General features: G+C 37.5%; 2 protein-coding genes across 2 annotated transcripts; both read left to right on the top strand.

Moving 5' to 3' along the window:
• The first annotated feature begins 6,892 nt into the window (after positions 1–6,892).
• LOC127227361 (olfactory receptor 5AC1) lies at positions 6,893–7,813 on the top strand. Its single transcript, XM_051191660.1, has one exon. The coding sequence runs from the start codon at positions 6,893–6,895 to the stop codon at positions 7,811–7,813; it is 921 nt and encodes a 306-aa protein (XP_051047617.1).
• A 6,590-nt stretch (positions 7,814–14,403) lies between these two features.
• Positions 14,404–15,327, top strand: LOC127227360 (olfactory receptor 5AC1-like). The gene has a single exon (XM_051191659.1). It carries the CDS (start codon positions 14,407–14,409, stop codon positions 15,325–15,327), a length of 921 nt encoding a protein of 306 aa, XP_051047616.1. The 5' UTR covers positions 14,404–14,406.
• The last annotated feature ends 7,376 nt before the right edge of the window (positions 15,328–22,703 follow it).

Below are 22,703 nucleotides of genomic sequence, written 5' to 3'. Positions count from 1 at the left end.
TTCAGGAATATTATTGCCATGACTGTTTATAATTTCTTTGGATGTTGAAATAATATGGGAAAGAGGGAAACAAGTTTCACAGTCTAAGATGCCAAAACCAGAATGTAGAGTAAATGAAAACATGACTATTCTACTCACACAAAGTTTTGAAGGGAAGAGGTATGAAACTAATGTTGAATGTGAAATGGTCCCGTAGGCTCTCACGTTGGATAGTTATCTCCCATTTGGTGTCACTGTTTGGGGAGGTTATGGAATTTTTAGGAGGTGCAGTCCTGCTTGAAGAGGTGGGTTATCCCAAGCAGGCTGTGAGTCCAAATAGCCCCATCCTTCTTATTTTTGCTCTGCTTCTTGAGTGTGGATACAATGTGTCTTACACTGAGAATCTCCTGAGTATGGATACAATGTGTCTTACGTTGAGAATCTCTTGAGGGTGGATTACAATGTACCTGCTGCTTTAAGCTCTGCCACAGGGACTGTATTCTCCAACTGCAAACCCTAGTCCATGCTTTACCTTTTGCATAAAGTATCTGAGATAGAAGATTGACACCAGGTAGTATTATTGCTGTGATTGTCTTGACCTTGTGGTTCTTAGTCTTTTAGGATTCCTTTGCAACAGGAATAAAAGATAGTTTGAAACTTTAGGCCAGAGAAGCCCTTGACTGCTACAAGCAGAGCTTAATGGGCCATTCTAATGGGAGTTTGGCATATCAGGAGGTAGAGAATGCTACTGGACTTTTAAGCCTACCTCATGATGTTACAGAGGTGATAAGGATGACCTAGAAGTCTCTCTGGTATACTGTGGCAAAGAATCTTGTGGTACTCTGTATAGAGAATGAATTGAAAGTACTCCTATAATATGTTCTATAGTAGAAATTTTAACTTAGGAGGGCATTCATGTTGTGTTGTGGCCATTTATCACTATTCTCATTAAGAGATGTGAGAGAGAGAGAGAGAGAGAGAGAGAGAGAGAGAGAGGTGAGTAAAAGATATAAAAGTGTGACTATGGTAAGGAATGCATGCGTAAGAATGAAGTTTTCAATAAAATGAGACAGACTATGTGGCATCTGCAATTGATAAAGGAATTAGTTCCATCAAACTGGGACAGTAAAAAGGTACCTTGAGGGGAGTAAGAGCCCACCCATCAAAAGATTCCAACTTGTAAAACTACAATTATATTTGAAATCAGAGAACCTCAGCTCACAATAAAGAAATACTGTATCGATCCCGTGAAGCAGCTGTCTAGCAGAGTGTTTCCTTAAAACTAAGAAGCTGAAACAACTGTGATGCAAGGGGCAATGACTGCATGTAATGCCAGCATTAGAATTTGCCAGTGTCACCACTGTGATGAAAGTTGCAAGACTGCGAGGGAGTCACGGCAAGCATCTTTGTTCAGACAGTGTGGCTGGCTCAGAATTCACATAAGAAGGCTCTGAGAGCACTTTGTTCTTTCCAAAATACTTCCTGCTGGTAAGGGGTGCTGTCATGGGGGATTCGAAGAAGATGTAGAAATCCTGGCTGTAGTCTGTAAGGCTGCTTTGTCCAGGTGTTTTGAATGTAGGATCACCTGGTACTCTGTTTCAGGTGGTCTGGCTTGATCAAACCACATTAGTCTGGAAGGAATCTACAGCTGAAAAAACAGATTCTTGAAGAAGAAAAGACACAAATGCAATCTTGTATAATGAAAGTTGTGAACACCAGAGAAGACGACATAGTGTTTGCCTGGCAAGACCTCAAAATAGTATTGTAGTTAGGAGGGAAATGTCTGTGGCTTAATGTTGCTGTCTGATGCATTCAGCTGTAAAATGTTATAATTATCATTAAAAATGGAGGTGATCTATTTAAAATGGACTACTCCTGCTGGTATTTTCCCTTTATTTACTCCATGTCCACTTAAATATGGAATGAACTATATGCAAAAGTTGCTTCATGGCCAGGCGTTGTTGGCTCATGCCTTTAATCCCAGCACTAGGGAGGCAGAGGCAGGTGGATATGTGAGTTTGAGTCCAGCCTGGTCTACAGAGCTAGTTCCAGGACAGGCTCCGAAGCTACATAGAGAGACCCTGTAAAAAAACCCAAAAACAAACAAACAAACAAACAAACAAAACCAAAGCAAACCAAAAAGAAAACAAAATCAAAACAACAACAAAATGTTGCATTGTTACATTAAATTTCCAGTGAACAGCATACATTTTCTTTTTGCCCTACTCAAACTCTATTCTCTTGTGATAGAGATTGGCAGCTCCATTTATGAATAAGTAAAACAACCACCAATACATTTCATGTCACAATTACATGTGTCTCTATTATCTATCACCAATGACAAGAACTTCCCTTTCAGTCTCCCACTTGACTCTTTGGAAAACTTTGCAAGTTCTCATTAGTAACTTTGCTTCCCAAGTGAGGAAATTAAGATGAAGAATAATTATTTGGTCAATGTCTTACATGGAAAATCTTCAACCCTGCATGTTCCAAACAGGAAGGAACTTTCTCCAATAAAACCAAGAAGCCTGACTATATCAGTGATCTGAGTTGATATCTGAACTCTCATGCCCACTCCAGCATCCTTTACAATGCCCAAATGTAAAGTATCCCACATATCCACTAAAGGGTGGTTTGACAAAGTAAATGATGTGAGCATAAAAAAAGCATACTATTAAAAGATGGAAATTCTTTTATTTGAAAAACAATGCATGATATGGAAGACATACCAAATGAACTTACCCAACCCAGAAAGACATATTTTCATTAAAATTCCGAATCTAATATAGCGAGACATACAGAAGAGTAAATATGTTATTATCAGAACCTGGAGAGCTTCTGTGGAATAAGGGGATATTTGGGGGTCATCTTCACAACAGAGTGAAAATGGGTTATCATGAAGAACTGAGTGAATATATCTAAATATTAATTTGTACCAATAATTGGATGGAATCATAATTTTTCCAGTTCCTGATAAAGTTTAAGGTGACTTACACCTCTTTATAAAGTATAATAGCTTTTCTGAATACATGTGAGTCAGGAATATTTTGTGCTATGTTCATACAGATGTAGCTATATTATCATGTGCACACATATAAATATGCCTCTTATTTTTAGCTTGAATAAAAAGCAATGTTTTGCTTCTGGATATGTAATGTAAATGGACACAATATGCCTAGAGAATCATTGCAAAAGTGTGAGAGAACATCCTTAACAATGTTGGTGAGAATATATGGATGTTGCTTCTGTTATTACTAGGAGACACATCCCTACAGCAAACTCCCTGATCTTTTTGCTCTTAGGAAATATCTGCCTTTTCTTCTGTAATGATCCCTGAGCCTCAGGTGTGGGAATAATGGAGAAGACTAAGCCCACGAATTTTTCAGTTAAAAGATTAGAAAATATGTCACTTAATTTGTTATGAAAATCTATGCGCATTCACATAGCTTTTCACAAAATTTACTAATATTATACACAAATGGAAAGATATGAATGGGTAGGAGGGAGGTGCAATCATGAAAATGCTAACAGTATTCACCAGTAACCAGTGTCATTAAGCAATTTGTTCTTTTTATGTCCTATGTATTTTCATTGCCTTAAACATATTTCTGATATTTGATTACATTAACAACAATAAATTTGTTGATTTTTAAAAATGTGGGCAATGCATTCACATTGGAAATATCATATGGTTCAATAAAATTTCTCAGTGGAAGATGTGAAAGTATTTATTTCACCAATGATGAATCTGAAATAGTAAATGGTGGTTTAATATGAAAATTCTATGAGAATGCTTGATAATTTTCATAAAGATGAGTATTACTATATAATGTGTATCTTAATAAAATGTTTTCCTAAACATTATAATATGATTATCAATTAAAGATTGATAAAGATGGTAAGTCAAATGTGTCTAAAATATCCAAAGAATGTCAGTAGAGTAAATATTATTGTTTATATGTTGATATGTTTTTGTTTAATGTTTGGGTTTTAGAAAGCCAGCAAGCCTATGGAAGACCAGCTATAATAGGTTTGTTAGTAATAATTAGCTGTATAATAAACAATGCCCAGCAGATTGGCTTTATTCTATAGGGAGTTTTTGGTAGCATTAAGGGAGTTTTAGCACTGAATTTACAAATAGTGCTGAAGATGATAAGAAATAAATATCCCCTACAGTGGGCTTTTGTTTAAAAAAAATTGACCTGAGAAGGACAGTTGTGACTGACACTCTTGGTCCTGAAGCTTGAATATCTTCATGGAGATTTAAGTTTCATGGATCCATGCCTGCAGCTGTTTTCACAGAATTTTGGTAAGGAAAAATTATTTTATTGCCATTTTTAAGAGTTCAAATACTTCATTACCAATTTTTTTCATTATGTGTGAATACTTGTGGGAAAATAATAAATTGGTAACATGTTTTAGGGGACCTTTTCTTAAACAAATGTCTCATACATCAGTCCTGCAAAGCTAGATGAAGTATTTTATTATTTTTGTTTGCTTTCTCTGAGTCCCTTTTGACTCACAGCTATGTGTTTTTACACCAAAGATTTGTGCTCAGTCATGTGGCATTGTAAGAGTTCACTTGGTAGACTTTTATTTTTTGATTCTTATTAAGTAAAATTACTCTTTCTGACTTTTACTTTGGAAATTGCCATCACCAAGATGTATTTGTGGCTCCTGGAGTCACAGGACTGTGTGTGGCTCTTATGCCATTTATCCCTGCTTCATCACCTTGGCGATCCTGGGAATATGGAGAAAGGAAGAGTCCCCCACTGCAACAGCATCAGTTCCATGATAAATGCTTGGAAAGTATACAACAAAGCTCATATGCTTTTTGATATTTGACTCTGGGATATTTAACACGTTTGACAAACATTACCTGATTCTTGGCTTTTGTGTTTCAATATCCAATAAATCTCTAAGCAAAAATTCTCTTCCAATGAACAGCAAAATTGAGGTGAATGAATTCCATGGAATAGTTTATCTATGTAATAGGAAAAACCAGGACAAAAGGTCTCAAGTGCAAATTTCTGGAGAATGTTTTAGTTCAACTTCACATTTTCACTGCCTGAAGATTATTTTTTGCCTATTCCTTTAAAAAGACACTCTTTTTCACTCCTTTAAAAAATAAGGCAGATGCTTTGGAAGAAACAGTTCCACAGATTATTTAGTGGAGCTGTTAGCTAATTCTATATGGCTACTAAAACTAAACAATGTGAAAGTCCATGTTGGCAGGAAATGCATTGGGCTGGCCTTGTCTCATACTTCATGGCTATTCTATTCATTTGATGATTAGTCTCTGAAACCTGATATTTCTATGTGATCAGCTTCAATTTTTGATGAACAATACAGTGATGCAAATACAGAAACCACCTTATGTCCAGAATTGTGCATGTTTATCATTACAGAAGCAGGATAATGGGGTCCAAACTTGAAAACTGCCCCTGGTGTATTCTAGGATCTGGTTCCACTTCCCTGACTGATTACACTCATGGGTACATGTGGCTTGGTGATATTTTATTGCAAGTTATTTCTATGGTCATTATAAATTATAAATTAGATAGCTTCATGTTTTACCTATGTAATTCCTCATATATGTACACACACACACACACACACACACACACACACACACACATTACAGTGTTTATCATTTGAGCTGAATGAAAATATATACTGGGGACACTGGCCATAGGTTCTATGGTGATGTGTTAAACAGAACCTTTAATTTTACAATCTCTCTCAAGGAAATTAAAGACTCAGGAAAACCAGTGACGTGGTTAAAATCTCTTTAATACCATGGGCAACTAAAATATTAAAAGACACTCTAAATTTACAGGAAAATTTTCTACAGAGGCATGTTTAAATTTCATTTCTTCAATCTACCATTATCATTTAAACAAGTTTCTTCAATCTACCATTATCATTTAAACAAGTTATGTACACTTGTATGTATAACTGTTTTAAATGTTAAAAAGAAAGTGATTTTAACATCATGGATTAACATATGAGAAACTGGATCTTTGTTGCAATCTAAAAATTCTAATATTTATCTCTGTAGTTTTTTTTCTCATGAGGGCATGGATAAAAGCTTGTTTAAACTTATTTTGCTGAAAACATGACAGTTCATTTTAAAAATTTGTGAAAATATGTGGTTTTTCATATATATATATTTACATATATATATGTACACACACATATATATGAAGTAGCATACCTAGAAAGGATAGAAGGGGCAAAAGTGTTATAAATTACCATCTTATTACTTGATCTGTTTATGTCTTAGAATGATAGACACAACTATAGCTAACATCAAAAGCATAGTCCATTTTCATCCCATATAAGAACACTTGAAATATATATATGAAATGAAAGCAGGATGATGCCATTTGAGAATGCAAAGGGAAACATCAGAGAAGGGAGAGAAACCTGGGGAGTGTGAGCATGTTCAAAATCCATTGCAAACAAGAATAAAAATGTCCTTATGTAAAGCAACACTTCACACTGAGAAAATTTTCAACTTGAGCTTGCTTTTAAAATATTTTATTATAAAGTATATTTTGAATTTTCATCATTCTAAATTTTTACATAAAAGTTATGTTATAAATAAATTTACACATACTATAAATATATAAAAAATTTTACATAATTTATAGTTATTTAGGCCAATGTGCAGAATGTCATGTAAATCAATGCTTATGGCCTCCTCAATTACTTTTTTGTGTAATTGCATGTTATAAAATGTATACATCAAAATTGTTCAGAAAGTGGTTCCTATTTCTGGAGGTCTCCAGAAGCAGAAACAGTACACTTTGTTCTTGTTTATTAAGGAGAATATGATCCTATTTTCCTGGAGGCTCGGTCATACTTTCTTTGTCTCATCTCCTTGCAGCGAGCAGCCTGAGCGGGTGTGATGGAAGTGAACAGGACGCTGCTGACTGAGTTTGTTCTCACAGGAATAACAGATCGTCCAGAGCTGCAAGTCCCCCTCTTCCTGGTGTTTTTCTTCATCTATGTCACCACCATGGTGGGCAACCTTGGCTTAATCTTTCTCATATGGAAGGACCCCCATCTTCACACTCCCATGTACCTTTTCCTTGGAAATTTAGCTTTTACTGATGCCTGTATTTCAACCACAGTGACCCCAAAAATGCTTATGACATTTTTAAGTAAGAATGACATTATAACTGTGGGTGAGTGTTTTGCCCAATATTACTTTTTTTGCATTAGTGCAACGACTGAAATTTTCCTCCTGGTAGCGATGGCCTATGACCGCTATGTAGCCATATGCAACCCTCTGCACTATGTAGTTGTGATGTCCAAAAGACTCTGCACTGTGTTAATAAGTATGTCATATGTAATTGGTTTTGTAAACTGTGGACTTAATGTAGGGTTATTATTCAGATTAACTTTCTGCAAGTCCAATATAATTGACCATTTCTACTGTGAAATCTTGCCACTCTATACAATTTCTTGTACAGATCCATCTCTTAATACATTGATCATCTTTATTTGTGCTTCCTCCATACAAATCAGTACCTCTGTGACTATCATAGTCTCTTATGCCCGTGTCCTATTTGCTGTCCTGAACATGAAGTCCAGGAAGGGCAGAGAGAAAGCCTTCTTCACCTGCAGTGCCCACCTGCTCTCTGTGTCTTTGTTCTATGGCACTCTCCTCTTCATGTATGTAAGTCATGGGTCTGGACCAGGTAACACCCAGGATAAAATGTATTCACTGTTCTACACTGTTGTGATTCCTCTTCTAAACCCCTTTATTTACAGTTTAAGAAACAAGGAAGTTTTGGGTGCTCTGAAAAACGTTGTAAAATGTTAATCAATAAAATTCAAAGTCTGTTTTACTACTTATTCTCTTTTGCAATGTAAAATAAACTTTGATCCTTGTTTTGTACATGATTGAAATTTAATGTATAGTGACATGAAAAAATGAACATTTAACCTTTGAATGGCCATCTTAATAATATGATTGTAAAATATATAAGAAGGACTTAAAAGTCAAACCCTGTTATTTGTTGATTTGAAAGTCATATTCACTGTGAAAGTTATTTCATTAATTTTTTTCCTTAGTTTGACAAAATTTGGTATTTAGTATCTATATTAAATTCCTTCAAGTTTATTTTCAAGCTTAAAAGCAAACATAGGCTGTGTAAATGATGTCTTTAAAACCTATTTTCCCCTTTTAAGCAATTCTTGAGAAATGTGCATTCAACTTGTTTAAATAGCTGTAATTCTATTACCATTACATAGTTGAATAATATTTATACAATGCGTGACAAAGAATAACACTCAAACACTTAATTGGGGTGTTTCTTGAGATTTATGAATAATCTAGAAGAGATAAATATTCATATTACATTCTTTTAAAGTTCTCAAAGTTAACATATTAAAAATGTACATGACCATTTTTTTTTTCTCATGGAGCAGAAGAAGACAACTTTAAATTCTTGTAAATTATCTGTCTCTTTGCTACCTGTGCCTATCTTTTGTTTTCTCATATTTCTTTGGCTCTGCATCAGGCATCTGGATGCATCTTCTAGCCAAGATTTCCAAATGAATATCAGTAGGATTAAGCCAGTGCACTGTGCTTATTGTGTTGAACCACATGAAGTCAACAGCATCAGTGAGGAATGTTCTTGTTTATAATTTCTTTGGAACAATATGAGAAAGAGGAAAAGGAGTCAACAGTATCAGCTGCAAAAACTAGAATGTAGAGTGAACACATGACTATACTCTACACAAATGGCAAAACTATTACATTGAGTGTGAAAGGGCCTCATGTTGGATATTTACTTCCCATTTGGTGTCAGTGTTTGGGAAGGTTATGGGAGGTGGGTCATCACACACAAGCAGGTTGTGAGTATCAACCTGCCCTACCCCACTTCTTATTTTTGCTCTGCTTATTGAGTGTGGATACAATGTGTCTTACATTGAGAATCTCCTGAGTGTGGATACAATGTGTCTTACATTGAGAATCTCCTGAGTGTGGATACAATGTGTCTGCTTCTTTAAACTCTGCCACCCGACTGTGTTCTCCAGCAACAGCAAACCACAATCCATGCTTTACTTTTTGCATAAAGTAGCTGAGACAGAAGATTGGCACCAGGTAGTGTTATTGCTGTGATTTTCCTGACCTTGTGATTCTTTGGCATTTGGGATTCCTTTGCAGCAGGAATATGGAATACTTTGAAACTTTAGGCCAGAGAAAGCCTTGACTGTCATAAGCAGAACTAAAAAGCCATTCTAATGAGAGTTTGGAATGTCAGGAGGAAGGGAAAAGATACTGGACTTTAAGCCTGCCTCATGATGTTACAAAAGTGAGTAAGGGTGACCTTGAGGTCTCTCAGGTGCTGTGGCAAAGAATCTTGTGGTACCTGAAAACACTGGACAGAGACTGAATTGAAAATTACAGGCCTAATATGTTTCATAGCAAAAAAAAAAAAAAAAAAAAAAAATCAAGTAAGGACAGCGTTTACGTTGTGTTGTGGTTAATTATCACTGCTCTTAATTAGATTTATAATTAGAGATGGGTAGTTGGGAGGAGGGATAGAGTAATAGCCAGTAAAGAGAGATGCAAAAATAGGACTATGGTAAGGAAAGTGTGTAAATAAGATTGAACTTTTCAACAAGGAGTATTCATGTAGCATCTGTAATTGATAAAGGACTTAGTTCCATTGAAGGAAATCCTGGTCTTCTGTACTGGGAGACCAAGAAACTTGCGTTGAGGGGGAGATAAACCTCACCCATCAAAGACTCCAACTTGTGAAAAATAAAAATATGAATGATTCCAGAGAGCTTAAGTTCACAGTGAAGGAATAGTTTCTTGATCCTGGAAAGCAACTGCCTAGCAGAGTGTTTCCTTGGAAACATTAATGCTAATAGAATTGTGGTGCAAGCATACAGAATACATTTCATGCTGGCGGCAGAATTTGTCAGCATCATCCCTGTAGTACCACTTTCGAAAGAGTGAAGGTTACAACATTGAGGCAGAGTCATGACAAGAATCTTTGTCCAGACAAAGTGTGGAAGGTTTTGAATCCATGCAAGGACGCCCTGAGAGCACTCTCTGTGATGCTCTAAAGCCAAAGCATTGGAGCCCCAGGAAGCGGGAGATGCCAGAACCTTGGGACATGTGCTGAGAGAAGCTGCACTCATGGAATTGAGTTGGTGCAGCACAAAGGTCGTGTGTGCCACATGCAGCATGGCTGTGGAGATTAGGCCTCCAAATCCTCGCCACGGAGATGATTCCTTTTCAAGTTTGGGGGATACATGGAGGGGCATTTGGTGTTCGTCCTGCTGTATATTGGCCTTACTTTTGGTCCAATGTTTCCTCTATGTTCCTTTTCTCAGCAGAATGGGAATGATTACCTACTGCACTAATTGATAGAAGTAGAAACCTTTAAAATTTCACTGGGGCAGGGTCGCAATTAGGAAGTTGCCCCGTGTCCATCATTAGTTAAGAATTTGCCTTGAGATTTTTGGACGTTTGACCAGTGCTAGGACTGATCATGACAATGGAGTTTTAAAAGTTATACTGAATGCTTTTTGTATCAAGTGGAGACCATGAGCAAATGGGGACCAGGGTTAGAATGCTTTGGTTTGATGGGAAAGGGTCATGAGTTTGAATCCTTGTTCCCAGCTGGTGTTATTTGGAAAGGTCAAGGAATTTTTAGGATGTTCAGACTTTGCTGGAAGGAACTGGTCACTGGGAAAAGGCTTTTGAGGCTTTCTAGCCTGTCCATATACTCTATTATTGCTTTATTTCCTGACAGTGGGTGCAATGTGCCAGCTGCTTCAAACTCCTGCTGCTTTGACCTTCCTGCCACGAGGGACTGTATCCATGGAGCTATGGACCCAGAACTATCCTTCCCCTCTTAAGCTGATGGTTTAGTATATTCTGTTACAGCAACCAGATTGTAAATAATGCACTATTTATTAAAAACAAAACCCAATTCTTGAAAAAGAAAAGACTCAAATTCTATCTTTAGATGGTAATTTGTAAACACTGTGGATGGCATAGGGTTTACTTGCTCAGATCTCAAAGTTGTATTGTTGTAAGGAAAGAAATATCTGTAGCATAATGTTACAGTCTGAGGCATTCTGATGTGAAATGTTATAATTATCATTAAAAAATGGAAGTAATATCCTTAAAAAATGGACCATCCCTGCTGGTATTTTCCTTTCATTTACTCCATCTATATGAGTGATTTTTCTCCATGTCAACTTAAAGATGGTGTAGAAGTTGTTTTATATATAGAGTTAAATTAAATTTTCATTCAACACTATACATCTTATTTTCTGAATCCCCAAAGAGGAGTGTCACAAAGGAAATAGACATCATTATTTATGGATAAATAAAACAGTTGCCCATATAATTAAAGTCACCATTACATGTGTCTTTGTCATCTGTCACTAATGACAAGAGCTTTCATTTCGTTCTCCCATTTGACTCTCTGGATACATTGTAGCTACACATTAGTAATGTTACTTTGCAAGTGAGGTAATTAATATTAAGAATATCTATTTGATCAACATTTTAGAGGCAAAATCTTCAAGTCTGTGTGCCCCAAACGTACTCAAAATGTAACAAGTAGATGTATATTAGTACTCTGAGATGTCTGCCATGTCCACTCCAATATCCTTTACAATGCCTGATGTAGTAAAGTATCCTACATGCCCATTACTGGGTGGATTGACAAAGTAAATGAGGTGAGCATACAAAAAGAATACTATTCAAAAGATGGAAATTCTGTTATTTGGAAAACCATGGATGATATGGAAAATATACCAAATTAACTTACTGGCAGCTGGGGAACTTGCATGGGACTGAACTTGACCCTCTAAATGTGACAGTTAGTGAACTTATCTGTTGAGGGGTGTGGCACCAGCAACCCAGGGGTATGATCTGGCATTTTGGAGCCCATTTCCTATGCTGGGATACCTTGTTCAGCCTTGGTCCCTTGGGGAAGGGACTGGTCCTTCCTCACCTCGGTATGCCAGACTTTGGATTCCCCAAGGAAGGTTTTGCCTTCTCTGAGGAGTGGATTGGGTGAAGAGTGAGGGAACTGGGACAGGAGGAGGGGAGGGGGGACTGGGGCAGGAGGAGGGGAGGGGGGACTGGGGCAGGAGGAGGGGGAGGGGGGACTGGGGACAGGAGGAGGGGGAGGGGCGACTGGGGCAGGAGGAGGGGGAGGGGGAGGGAGGGGGAGGGGGGACTGGGAGAGGAGGAGGGGAGGGGGACTGGGGACAGGAGGAGGGGGAGGGGGGACTGGGGCAGGAGGAGGGGAGGGGGAGGAGGGGAGGGGGGACTGGGAGAGGAGGAGGGGAGGGGGGACTGGGGCAGGAGGAGGGGAGGGGGGACTGGGGCAGGAGGAGGGGAGGGGCGACTGGGGCAGGAGGAGGGGAGGGGGGACTGGGGACAGGAGGAGGGGAGGGGGGACTGGGGCAGGAGGAGGGGAGGGGGGACTGGGGCAGGAGGAGGGGAGGGGGGACTGAGGTTGGTATGTAAAATGAAACTAATTTAAAAAAATAAAATATTAATTAGAAAATAAAATTTAAAGTTAAAAACAAAAGAGGTTTCACCTAAACATAATATGACTTTTCATTGGAGATTGATAAGTATGGTTAAGTCAAATGCATCTAAAATATCTAAAGGATGTCAGTGGAGTCAGCATGTTTATTTTTAACTGACCTTTAATGTTTGGGTTTTAGAAAGCCAGCAAGCCTATGTAAGACCAGTTACAACAGGTTTGTTAGTAATAACTAGCTGGATAATAAACAATGCCCAGAAGATTGGCTTTATTCTATAGGGAGTTTTTTTTTTTAATAGCACTGAGGGAGTTTTTGCATTGAATTTAAAAGTAGGATTGAAGATGATAAGAAATAAATATCTCCTACAATCGGCTTTTGTTAAAGAAAATTGACATGAGAAGAGTCATCACTTACACTCTTGCTGCTGAAGCCTGAATATCTTCCTGGAGAAAAAAGCTTTGTGGCATCCATGCCTACAGCTATTCTCATAGGAATTGGTGAGAAAAATATTTCATATTCATCTTTAGTAATTCAACCACTTTATTAGTGAAAGATTACCATAATGTGTGACTCTGAATAGAAATAATAAAGTGGAAACATCTTTTAAGAAAATTTTCTAACAAATGTGTCATGCAACAGTCCTAAAAAGCTAAATGGAGTATTTTGTTTCCTTTCTGTGAATCCCTGCTGACTCCCAGCTATATATGGTCAATTGTTATACTTTGATTATTAATAAATAAAATTTCCCTCTCTGACTTTCACTTTGGAATTGCCATAGTCAAAATGTATTTGTGGTTCTTGGAGACACAGGACTGTTTGGCTTTTTACAGCATCTATGCTGGCTTCCTCACCTGGTTATTGGATTAACTGCGAATCCTGGGAATATGAAGAAAGGAAGAGACCCCAACACAAACAGCATCTGCTTCATATTAAATGCTTGGAAAATATTAAACAAAGGTCATATGCTTTTTGAGATGTGACAGTGGAACATTCAATACATTTCACAAACACACTTGCTTCTCTGCTACCCTGATTCAGCATCAAGTAAAATTCCATGCAAATTGTCTCCTTCAATATTCCCAGTAAATATGAAGGTGAACAATTTCCAAGGAATAGTTTCTGTATTTAGCTGGAGCAACTGGCAAAAAGTTCCCTGTGCAACTTTCTGTACAATATTTTTTATACATGTTTTCATTGCCCAAAGTTTATTTCATGCAGATCCCTTTAAAAAGGTCTCCTGTCCACTACTTTAAACACATAAGCAGATGACTGGAGAAAAATAGCATATTCAAATTGCATAATCTCGAATGGAACAGTTAGTTAATTCTATTGGACTACCGAGATTCAAAAAGTTAAAGCACATGCTGGTAGGAAATGCCTTGGGCTGGCCTTGTCTTCCTACTCCATGGCTATTCTATTCATTGGATGATTAGACTCAGAAACATGATATTTTTAAGGGAACAGCTCCAATTTTAGCAATGCACTTTGTGTCCAGAATCGTGCATATTTATTATTACAAGAACATCGTAATGTGGTCCCACTTGAATGCCCTCCTGGCACCACTTCCCTGACTGATTATACTCATGGGTACATGTGGCTTGGTGAAATTTCCTACCTTGGATGTTAGTTCTGAGGTCATTGTAAATTAGCCAGTTCCAAGTTTTATCTACCTGATTCTTTACATAAATGTAAAATTTTTCACCGATGCCATTCATTCTATGGTGATGTGTTTTGTAATGTCAAATAGCACACTTTGTTCTTGTTTACTAAGGAGCATCTGACATGTAGGGATGTGGACTACAATATGATCCTGTTTTCTTTGAGGCTCGGTCATATTTTCTTTGTCTCATCTCCTTGCAGTGAGCAGCCTGAGTGGGTGTGATGGAGGTGAACAGGACGCTGCTGACTGAGTTTGTCCTCACAGGAATAACAGATCGTCCAGAGCTGCAAATCCCCCTCTTCCTGGTGTTTTTCTTCATCTATGTCATCACCATGGTGGGCAACCTTGGCTTAATCTTTCTCATCTGGAAGGACCCCCATCTTCACACTCCCATGTACCTTTTCCTTGGAAATTTAGCTTTTACTGATGCCTGTACTTCATCCTCTGTGACTCCAAAGATGCTCATGAAATTTTTAAATAAGAAAGACATGATATCCCTGGGTGAGTGTTCTGTCCAGTATTACTTTTTTTGTTTCAGTGCAACCACAGAAGTTTTCCTATTGTTTGCAATGGCCTATGACCGCTATGTAGCCATATGCAACCCTCTGCACTATGTAGTTGTGATGTCCAAAAGACTCTGCACTGTGTTAATAAGTATGTCATATGTAATTGGCTTCATACATCCTGCAGTTCATGTAGGACTATTATTCAGATTAACATTCTGTAGGTCTAATATAATTGACCATTTCTACTGTGAACTCTTGCCGCTCTATACAATCTCTTGCACTGATCCAACCCTTAATGCATTGGTGATTTTTATTTTTGCTTCCTCCATACAAATCAGTACCTCTGTGACTATCGTAGTCTCTTATGCCCGTGTCCTATTTGCTGTCCTGAACATGAAGTCCAGGAAGGGCAGAGAGAAAGCCTTCTTCACCTGCAGTGCCCACCTGCTCTCTGTGTCTTTGTTCTATGGCACTCTCCTCTTCATGTATGTAAGTCATGGGTCTGGACCAGGTAACACCCGGGATAAAATGTATTCACTGTTCTACACTGTTGTGATTCCTCTGCTGAACCCCTTTATTTACAGCTTAAGAAACAAGGAAGTTTTGGGTGCTCTGAAAAAAATTATAAAATTATAGTTACTCCCTTAATATATTAAATTTTTGTATTATCTTTTCCTCTCTTTTGCAATGAATCATAAAATTTGATTCTTTGTTTTGCTCATAATTGAAATTTCATATATTTTTCCATCATTATAGAATAGTTAATGGAGACTTTAGTAGTTAATCCCTTCAATTTTTTGTTTTGAAATTCATACTCTCTGTGTAATTTCTTTCATTAAATTGGTTTCTTTACTAAATTAATAAACTTGTGATTTAAGATCAATATTACAACTCTAAGTTAATTTTTATCCAAAAGTGATTCATGTGCATAAATGATTGGTTTAAAACCCATTTTTACTTCCTAGTCATTACTTGAGCAAAGCTTATTTAAATAATATGTATGTAAATTACCAGTATATAGGTAATTAATATTTATGGATCACGTGACAAGGAAAACACCATACAAGCACTTAAATGGAGCATTTCCTGAAATTTAAGAGTAATCTGAAAGAGATAAATATTTTGCATCCACTGTAAGTTCTCAGAGTTGATGTTTGTGGTTTGTATTGCCATTGAAGTCCATGCCGATTTCAATGGCACTTGCTAACACCAAAGAACTTGGGGAGATCTATGGTCCATGTTGTCACCACAGACCTTGTATATGTCTATGATCCGTTCTCCTGCTCACTATAAAGGACAAGATTGCTACTTTTGCAGTGATATTGATAACTACAGATCCACAGCTGAAAATGAGAGACATAGAAGGCTTTTGGGGCAATCTCTACTCCCAGCCCCTTCCCCAAAGTAAGAGCCCAGACAGAAAGCCATCAAAGAGAACGTTTAAAAGGTGTGATTAGGATGCTTGTGAAGTGTATTTCTCCATACCTGATGGTTTCTTTTGGTGTCGTGGATGGGGAAGGACTCAGCTTTCTTTAAGGGACAGGCCACCAGGAATTGACCATGCTACACTGAGTATGTGAACAACACAAATTGAACTTTAAAAAATTCCTGTTTTTCTTGTTTTGTGGGGAGGGAAGGACCCAAGGGTATGCAGGGCAGACCTGGGAGTAATGGGAAGTGAGGGTGCTTAGGGTTCATGATGTGAAATTCCCAATAATTAATAAAAATATAATAGAGGAAAAGAAAGACAATGGGGGCATTAAATTTATACTGAAAGATCTTGGCATTGAGTGGATCATGAGTGTATGGTGCTCAGGGGTGTAATGCTTTGGTTTGATTGGAAATGTTCACCGTGGGGTTGTGGGTTTGAATCCTTGATCCCAGCTGGTGTTATTTGGAAAGATCACAGAACTTTTAGGATGTGCAGTGGAACGATTAGCTTTGTGGCTTGGCAGATCCCATCAACCTTCACAGCCCTAAAGAAACATGCAGATGCTATATTAATTATGAAACTGTTGGTATTGGCTATGGTTTCTTATTGGCTAGCTTTGACTTAATTATTAACATATTTTCTATTAATCTAAGTATTTCCACGTGGTCTTGGCTTACCGGGAATGCCAGACTTGCATCTTTTTACCTGCTACATCTCAGCAGAGAAAAGTGCAATTTCCTGTTTGTCCCTGCTTATATTCTGATTCTGCCCAGCTACACTATTTCCTGCCTATCTGTACAGACCTCCAGACCAATATGGTCAGCTCGTGGCAGTATCTGCCTTGCTATGTCACTTACTGCCTGGCCAATCAGTGTTTTATTCATCAGCCAATAAGACAAACGTATATACAGAAGAACATTCCCCATCAGCTCCTCTTTTCTGTCTAAATAAAAAGAAGGGCTTTAACTTTAACATAGTAAACTTACATATAACAAAACAGTTATTAAGCAAGAACTATAATTACAATATTTAGTTCCATAACATTATCAAGAATTAAAGAAATATTCTATGATCTCTCCTATCTTTGTGATTCTAAAGTCTTATAAGTAAGGTATCTTTAATCATAACTAAGGAAAACTATAACCATAACTGTCTTCAATTCCATCAAAGACCACCGAAGGATAGTATATAAACTCTAGAATTGATAGAGACATTTGTTACCTGGACAATTACCCGATGTTCTTCTGTAATGCTGGGTCATCCATCTTCAGTACATAGGCCATACTGTGTCTGACAGACTTCTTAGTGAAGCAGGGAATTTAAACTGTCAGCTTATATTGGCAGTTTGTCAGTCATTTTTCTCTGTGTCCTGCAGACTGTCTGGCAGACTCCACCACAAAGCAGGAACTCTTCAGGACTGTCCATCTTGTTTTGTAAGTTCAGCAGTTATGTTCCTGTGGGTCTTGCACATCCAATTTATACAGCAACAATCAAACAGTCCAGGCAAGGTTTGTCATCCCTCTTTAGCAGTTTCTTGCCCAAATGGCTAGTCTTGCTATATCAAAAGCAAACTCCATAAAAAGTTTCTTTGATCCCCATCTTCTTCTCAGACATAATTGATTTTGTCAGGAGCAGTTGTGTCTCATAGTCACAAAAACCCTAAACCATTTTAAATGGCTTTTTCTGAATGTCTTTGAAAGTTTTGAAGCCTATCTATCAATTTCAAATATATCTCTGTATAACTAGAAATCCTAACTATCATTGAGTATAAGTTTTGACTATTATAGGTGATTATATACAATCTGTATTTAATTATGCATTGCATTTTACAATAGCTGTATAAATAAAATACCTAAACAAGAGGAGAAATTTACACATCACAAAATTGCCCTTAAATTTGTATGAATAAATGAAAATCCACACCAATGCAAAGTATTCATTCCTATATCATTTCCCCTTTTTCCTTTAAAAAGACATTGACTGTGATCATTACCATTTATAATGAACCCATGTAAATGAAAATAAACATTTATAAACAATATTTGGTTATGTGGGCATTGTTCTTTCCACACTACTTCCTGATGTTAGGGTGTGCTGTTTTTTGGCTCTTAAGAAGACCCAGAAATCCTGACGATAGTGGGCTTGCCGGTCTGCAAGGCTTCCTTGTCCCGTATGTTTTGAATGTTGGATCACCTGGGACACTGCTTCAGGGGGGTCTTGCTTCATCAAACCATAACAGTCTGGAAGGAATACACAGCTTTTCATTTTCTGTGGAAACACAAATAAAATTTCTTTTCCAAAGTAATGTATCCTTATACTTAAATTTTGAAGTCAAAACATTTTAAAAATATTTACATTGGATTAATCCAGCATCATTTCTATTAGCAGTTGTTGCCATTTACTCAGCAGTCAAACAATACAAAGACAACTCAATAGCATACAATATCCAGACTCTCTGTGTGTTTTCCTTCTTTACATGGCTTTTATTTATTTATTTTTGAAATTTTTAAAATTTTTATTTTACATATTGATCCCAGTTCTCTCTCGCTCCCTCCCCCTTCCTTCTTTTCCCCCAACCACCCTACCCTCCTATCCCCCCACCTCCACATGTAGGGTGATGCCCTCCAGGAGGGGTCATCTAAATCTATCAAGTCATTTGGAGTAGGGACTAGACCTTCTCTCCTTCCTCCAGGCTTAGGGAGTATCCCTCCATGGGGAATGTGCTCCCAAAGTCCTTCAGACCCACATTCAGAGGGTCTGAGTTGGTTCAATGCTGGTTTCCCAGCTAGCAGTCTGGGGGACCCTTAGCTTCCCCTTGTTCAGGTCAGCTGTCTTTGTGGGCCTCTATAGGCTTGTCTTGACCCCCTTCCCCATCATTTCTCTCTATCTGCAAAGAAACTTCAGGAGGTTGGCTCAGTGCCTAGCTGTGGGTGTCTGCCTCTTTCTCCATCAGACACTAGATGAGGGCTCTATGATAGCATGTAAGTTAGCCATCAATCTCAATATCAGGGAAGGCCATTTAAGGTATTCTCTCCACTGTTGCTCAAATTGTTAGTTAGTTTGTAGGTCTCTGGATATTTCTCTAGAGTCAGTTTTCTCTTCATACCTTTAATGGCACCCTCTATTATGGTATCTTTTTTTTCTCTCATCTATTCGTCCCCCAGCTCAATCTCTCTGGTCCCTTATGTTCTCATCTCCTTCCCTTCTCTTTCTTCTAACTCCCTCTCCACTCACTGCTCCCTCCACTCCCAATATACTCAGGAGATCGTGTTCTTTTCTCCTTCTGTGAGGGAACTTGTATGGATCTCTTAGGTTCCTCCTTTTATCCTAGTTTCTCTGGCAGTGTGAATTTCCATGTTCTTGCTATTACAAATAATGCTGCTATGAGCATAGTTAAATAGATGTCTTTGTTGCATAGATGTGGATCATTTGGGTGTATGCCTAAGAGTGGAAGTGCTGGGTCCTGTGGTAAACTGATTCCCATTTTCCTGAGGAACTGCTATATTGATTTCCAAAATGGCTGTACATGTTTGCACTCCAACCAGCAATGGAGGAGTGTTCTCCTTTCTCCACATCCTCTCCAGCATAAGCTGTCATTGGTGTTTCTAATTTTAGCCATTCTGACAGGAGTAAGATGGTATCTCAGAGTTGTTTTGATTTGCATTTCCCTGATAGCTAAGGATGTTGAACACTTTCTTAAGTGTCTTTTAGCCATTTTGGATTCCTCTATTGAGATTCTCTATTCAGTTCTGTGCCCTACTTTTTAATAAGAGTTATTTGCTGTTTTGGTGACAAGTTTCTTGAGTTCTTTGGAGATCAGCCCTCTGTCAGATGTGGGGTGAAGATCTTTTCCATTTATTAATTGCTGATCTCAGTGTCTTTGCTACTTGGGTTATGTTCAGGAAGTGGTCTCCTGTACCAATTCATTCAAGGGTGCCTACCACTTTTTCTTCTAAGAGGTTCAGTGTGGCTGGATTTATGTTGAGGTCTTTGATGCATTTGGACTTGAGTTTTGTGCATGGCAATAGACATGGGTCTATCTGCAATCTTCTTTAATTTCTTTCTTTAAAGACACAAAGTTCTTGCTATATAGGTCTTTTACTTGTTTAGTAAGCGTTATCCCAAGATACTTTATGTTGGTTGTGAATATTGTAAAGGGTGATGTTTCTCTGATTTCTATTTTCAGCTCCTCTATAGTTTGTATATAGTAGAAATACTGATTTTTTTTTTTTAGTTTATATTGTATCCTACTAATTTGCTGAAGGTGTTTATCAGCTGTAGGAGTTCCCTGGTAGAGTTTTTTGGTTTGCTAATGTAAACTATCTTATCATGTGCAAATAGTGAAAGTTTGACTTCTTCCTTTCCAATTTGGATCCCCTTGATCTCCTTTTTTGTCTTATTGCTTTTGCTAGAACTTCAAGTAAATTGTTGAAGAGGTATGGAGAGAGTGGGCAACCTTTTATTTTTCCTGATTTTAGAGGAATCGCCTTAAGCTTCTTACTATTCTGTTTGATGTTGGCTGTTGGCTTACTGTATATTGCTTTTATTATGTTTCGGTATATTCCTGTCATCCCTGATTTCTCCAAGACTTTTATATCATGAAAGGGTGTTGAATTTTGTCAAAGGCTTTTTCAGCATGTAGTGAGATGATCATGTGGATTTTCTTTTTCAGTCTGTTTATATGGTGGATCACACTGCAAGATTTTCATATGTTGAACCATCCCTGCATCCCTGGGATGAAGCCTATTTGGTCATGGTGGATGATTTCTCAGATGTGTTCTTGGATTTTATTTGCCAGTATTTTATTGAGTATTTTTGCATCAATATTCATGAGGTATATTGGTTTGTAGCTCTCTTTCTTAGTTGTTTCTTTGTGAGGCTTGGGTACCAAAGTAATTATAGCCTCATAAAAAGAGTTTGGTAATGAACTTTCTGCTTCTATTGTGAGGAATAATTTGAGGAGTATTGGTATTAGCTTTTCTTTGAATTTCTGGTATAATTCTACCCTGCCCTGGGCTTTTTTTTTTAATTGGGAGGCTTTTAATGACTGCTTCTATTTCATTAGGGGTTATATATAGGTCTATTTAAATTGTTTATCTGTCCTTGATTTAATTTTGGTAAGTGATAGCTATCCGGAAATTTGTCCATTTCCTTTAAATTTTTGAAATTTGTGGAAAACAGTTCTTCAAAGTATGACCTGAAATTTATCTGGATTTCCTCAGTGTCCATTGTTATGTTCCCCTTTTTTTATTTCTGATTTTGTTGATTTGCATGTGTTCTCCCTGCTTTTTGGTTAGTTTGCATAAAGGTTTGTCTATCTTGAAAAACCAACTCTTCGTCACATTGATTCTTTATATTGTTTTCCTAGTTTCTACTTTAATGATTTTGGCCCTCAAATTGATTATTTCCTGGCATCTACTCCTCTGGGGTGAGTTTGCTTCTTTTATTCTAGTGCTTTCAGTTGTGCTGTTAATTCTTTAATGTGACTATACTCCACATTCTTCATATGGGCACTTAGTACAATGAACTTCCTCCATAGCACTGCTTTCAAAGTGCCCCATACGTTCAGGTGTTGTGCCTTCATTATCAGTAAATTCTAGGAAATCTTTAATTTCTTTCTTTATTTCTTCCTTGACTCATGAATGGTGCAATTGCGAATTGTTAATTGTTCCATTTCCATGAGTTTGTAAAGTTTCTGTAATTTGTGTTGTTGAATTACAACTTTAAAGCATGGTGGTCTGATAAGATATAGGGAGCTATTCTACTTTTTTTTTTTTTTTTTTTTTTTGTATATGTTGAGGTTTGGTATGTTGCCTAGTATGTGGTCAGTTTTAGAGAAGGTTCCATGTGGAGCTGAGAAGAAGGTATATTCCTTTGTATTTGGATGGAATATTCTATAGATGTCTGTTAAATCCTATTGGGACATAACTTCTGTTCTTTTTTTCTTTGTTAAGTTTCTGCCTGGTGGTCCTGTATAATGGTAAGAGTGGGGTGTTGAGGTCTACCACTAAGTATGTGTGAGGTTTTATGTGAGCTTTGAGTTTTAGTAGCATTTCTTTTATGAATGTGGGTGCCTTTGTATTTGGGGCATAGATGTTCAGAATTGAGACTTTGTGGTGATGGATTTCTCCTGTGATGAATATGAAATTACGTTCTTCATCTCTTTTGATTGATTTTGGGTTGAAGTCTAACTTGTTAGATATTAGGATAGCTATACCTGCTTGCTTCTTGGTCCCATTTTCCAACCCTTTACCCTAAGGTAATGTCTGTCTTTGAAGCTTAGATGTGTTTCTTGTATGGAGCAGAAGAATAGATTCTGTCTTCGTATCCATTCTGTTAGCCTGTGTCTTTTAATAGGCTAGTTAAGACCATTAATATTGAGGGAAAGTAAGGACCATTGATTGTTAACGCTTGTTTTAGATTTGTTATTAGCTGTGGTATTTTGAGTGTATTTGCCACACTTTTTCTATTGGGTTCTGGTAAAGTGGGATTATCTGTTGCCTATGTCTTTGTGACTTCTTTGGGTTGAAGTTTTCCTTACAGAACTTTCAGTAGGGCTGGATTTGTGGATATGTATTGT

The sequence above is a fragment of the Phodopus roborovskii genome, unplaced genomic scaffold (genome assembly GCF_943737965.1).
Source record: "Phodopus roborovskii unplaced genomic scaffold, PHOROB, whole genome shotgun sequence".
NCBI lineage: Eukaryota > Metazoa > Chordata > Mammalia > Rodentia > Cricetidae > Phodopus > Phodopus roborovskii.
The sequence above is the reverse complement of the archived record's forward strand: the minus strand, read 5'-3'. Positions and strand labels throughout refer to the sequence as shown.

Coding starts and splice junctions, on each gene's coding strand:
- LOC127227361 (XM_051191660.1), top strand. CDS start 6,893: ATGGAAGTGAACAGGACGCTGCTGACTGAGTTTGTTCTCACAGGAATA.
- LOC127227360 (XM_051191659.1), top strand. CDS start 14,407: ATGGAGGTGAACAGGACGCTGCTGACTGAGTTTGTCCTCACAGGAATA.